Source organism: Gavialis gangeticus, unplaced genomic scaffold, assembly GCF_001723915.1.
Source record: "Gavialis gangeticus isolate Ggan-Ray unplaced genomic scaffold, GavGan_comp1, whole genome shotgun sequence".
NCBI classification, from domain to species: Eukaryota; Metazoa; Chordata; order Crocodylia; family Gavialidae; genus Gavialis; species Gavialis gangeticus.
In genome coordinates, this window is record NW_017728993.1 from 72,812,039 (window position 1) to 72,814,155 (window position 2,117).

Below are 2,117 nucleotides of genomic sequence, written 5' to 3' on the forward strand. Positions count from 1 at the left end.
TGGAGGCAGTGATAGAGTCATAGAGGGCTGTGCTGGGGTCCCTGGGGCTTGGGGGGGGGCAGGTCTGGGAGCTGGGGGGCAGTGACAGGGTCCCAGGATCCAAGAGGTCAGTGATGGGGTCTTGGGGGTCAGCGCTATGGGGTCTTGGGCTGTATTGGGGTCCCAGGAGGGTGAGAGGGCAGTGATGGGGTCCCTGGGGTCTTGGGGGGACATGTTGGGATCTCAGACAGCTGGGGGGCTCTGACAGGGCTGGGGGGATAGTGATGGGGTCCCTGGGATCTTGGGGGCTGTGTTGGGGATTCGTATCCAGGAGGGCAGTGATTGGGTCTTGGGCCATGTCAGGTGCTGGGAGGGGCAGTGATGGGGTCCCTGGGGTCTTGGGGGACCTGTGTCAAGTTCCCAGGGGGCCGGGAGGGTGCTATGATGGGGTCTCAGGATCTGAGGGGCAGTGATGGGGTCCCTGGGGTCTTGGGGTGCTGTATCAGGGTCCCTGGACCCAGGGGGTCAGTGATGAGGTCTTGGGAGGGCCATGTTGGGGGTCCCCGGGATCTGGGGAGGGGGATGTGGGGCCGGGGTGGGCAGTGGATGACAGGGGGGCTGCAGAGCCCCTGATGTACCCCTTCGGGTATGAGCTGGGTGATGCCACCACCCCCACCGAGGATGACGGGATGTCCCCCAAGATCCCCATCGATGTCCCCTTCTCCTTCTACGGCCGACCGCACCACAGCCTCTACGTGAGTGTGAGGGGTTGAGGGGCAGGGTCTGGGAGCCCGTGGGCTGAGAGGTCTGGAGGCCGGGGCGGGGGTCTGTCCCTGGGGCAGGCATTGCAGCCTGCAGCCCTCGGCCCGGGCAGGAAGAACCCAGGCATCTGGGACATGCGTCGCACGCGTGCAAGGAAGCTAGGCGTTCAAGGCACAAGTGCGCACACATACACAAGTGCAGGGAATCTGTGCGGGCCTGTGGGGACACGTACATGCATGGGACCTGGTGTGCAATGTGCACACGTGTATGCACAGATGGACACGGGGAAACGCATGCAGAACCCAGGCATGCAGGACACACACACACAGGGACCCCAGGTGCTCAAGACATACACAGGCACACAAAGAACCCGAGCATTTGGGATACATACATGCAGAACCCAGGTGTCTGGGACACATGTGCACACACACAAACACACATGGAACCCAGGTGTGCAGGACACACACGGACATGCACAGACCCCAGACATTCAGGACACGCGCATGCAAAACCCAGGTGCCTGGGACAAACACACATACAGACACAGAGCTCAGGTGCCCCACATGCATGCACGTTTGCGCACGCACACACACACACTCAAGCATCTAGAACACACACAGGGAACCTGGTGTCTGGGACATGCATACACATGTGCACACATGAAGGTGGTCCACCCCGCGCTCACCCGCACCCATCGCTACAGGTGAACAACAATGGCGTGGTGTCGTTTGGCGTGTCGGTGGCACAGTACACACCCGACCCATTCCCGCTGGCTGATGGGCGGCCCTTTGTGGCACCGTACTGGGGCGACGTGGACACACGGCTGGGCGGGCACGTGTACTACCGCCAGAGCCGTGATGCCGAACTGCTGCGCCGTGTCACACGTGACCTCCACACCTACTTCCCCAGCATCCAGTTCACCGCCACCTGGGCCCTTGTGGCCACCTGGGACCGCGTGGCCTTCTTTGGCGCTGCCACCACCGTGCACCGCAAGGTACTGGGGAGGAGGGGAGAGGGGAGCAGGGCACAGAGTGGGAGGCAGGGGGAACAAGGGCGTCACCCAGCTCGATCCCGAAGGGGTACATCAGGGGCTCTGTGCCCCTCCCGTCATCCACATACAGAGCTCCGGCGTCCGGGACATGTGTGCACACAGGCACACCAACATGCAGAACCCAGCTGTCCAGTGCATGCATGCATTGACACAGAACCCAGGTACCTGGGAGAGGTGTGTATGCACACACACACAGAACCCAGGTATTGGGGACACGTGTGCAGAGTTGTGCACACACACATACAGAATCTAGGCCTCTGGGACACATGCCTATGCACACACACATGTGCATGCATGCACACACACACACACACACACACACACA

General features: G+C 61.6%; 1 protein-coding gene across 1 annotated transcript in view; it reads left to right on the forward strand.

Annotated features, from left to right (window-relative positions):
• The first annotated feature begins 136 nt into the window (after positions 1-136).
• The window catches only part of LOC109305357 (sushi, nidogen and EGF-like domain-containing protein 1), a 9,693-nt gene continuing 7,712 nt past the window's right edge, over positions 137-2,117 (forward strand). Inside the window, exons 1-3 of the mRNA XM_019528359.1 lie at positions 137-151; positions 558-734; positions 1,445-1,735. Coding sequence (XP_019383904.1) covers positions 137-151; positions 558-734; positions 1,445-1,735 — 483 coding nt within the window. The remainder of the gene's footprint in view (positions 152-557; positions 735-1,444; positions 1,736-2,117) is intronic.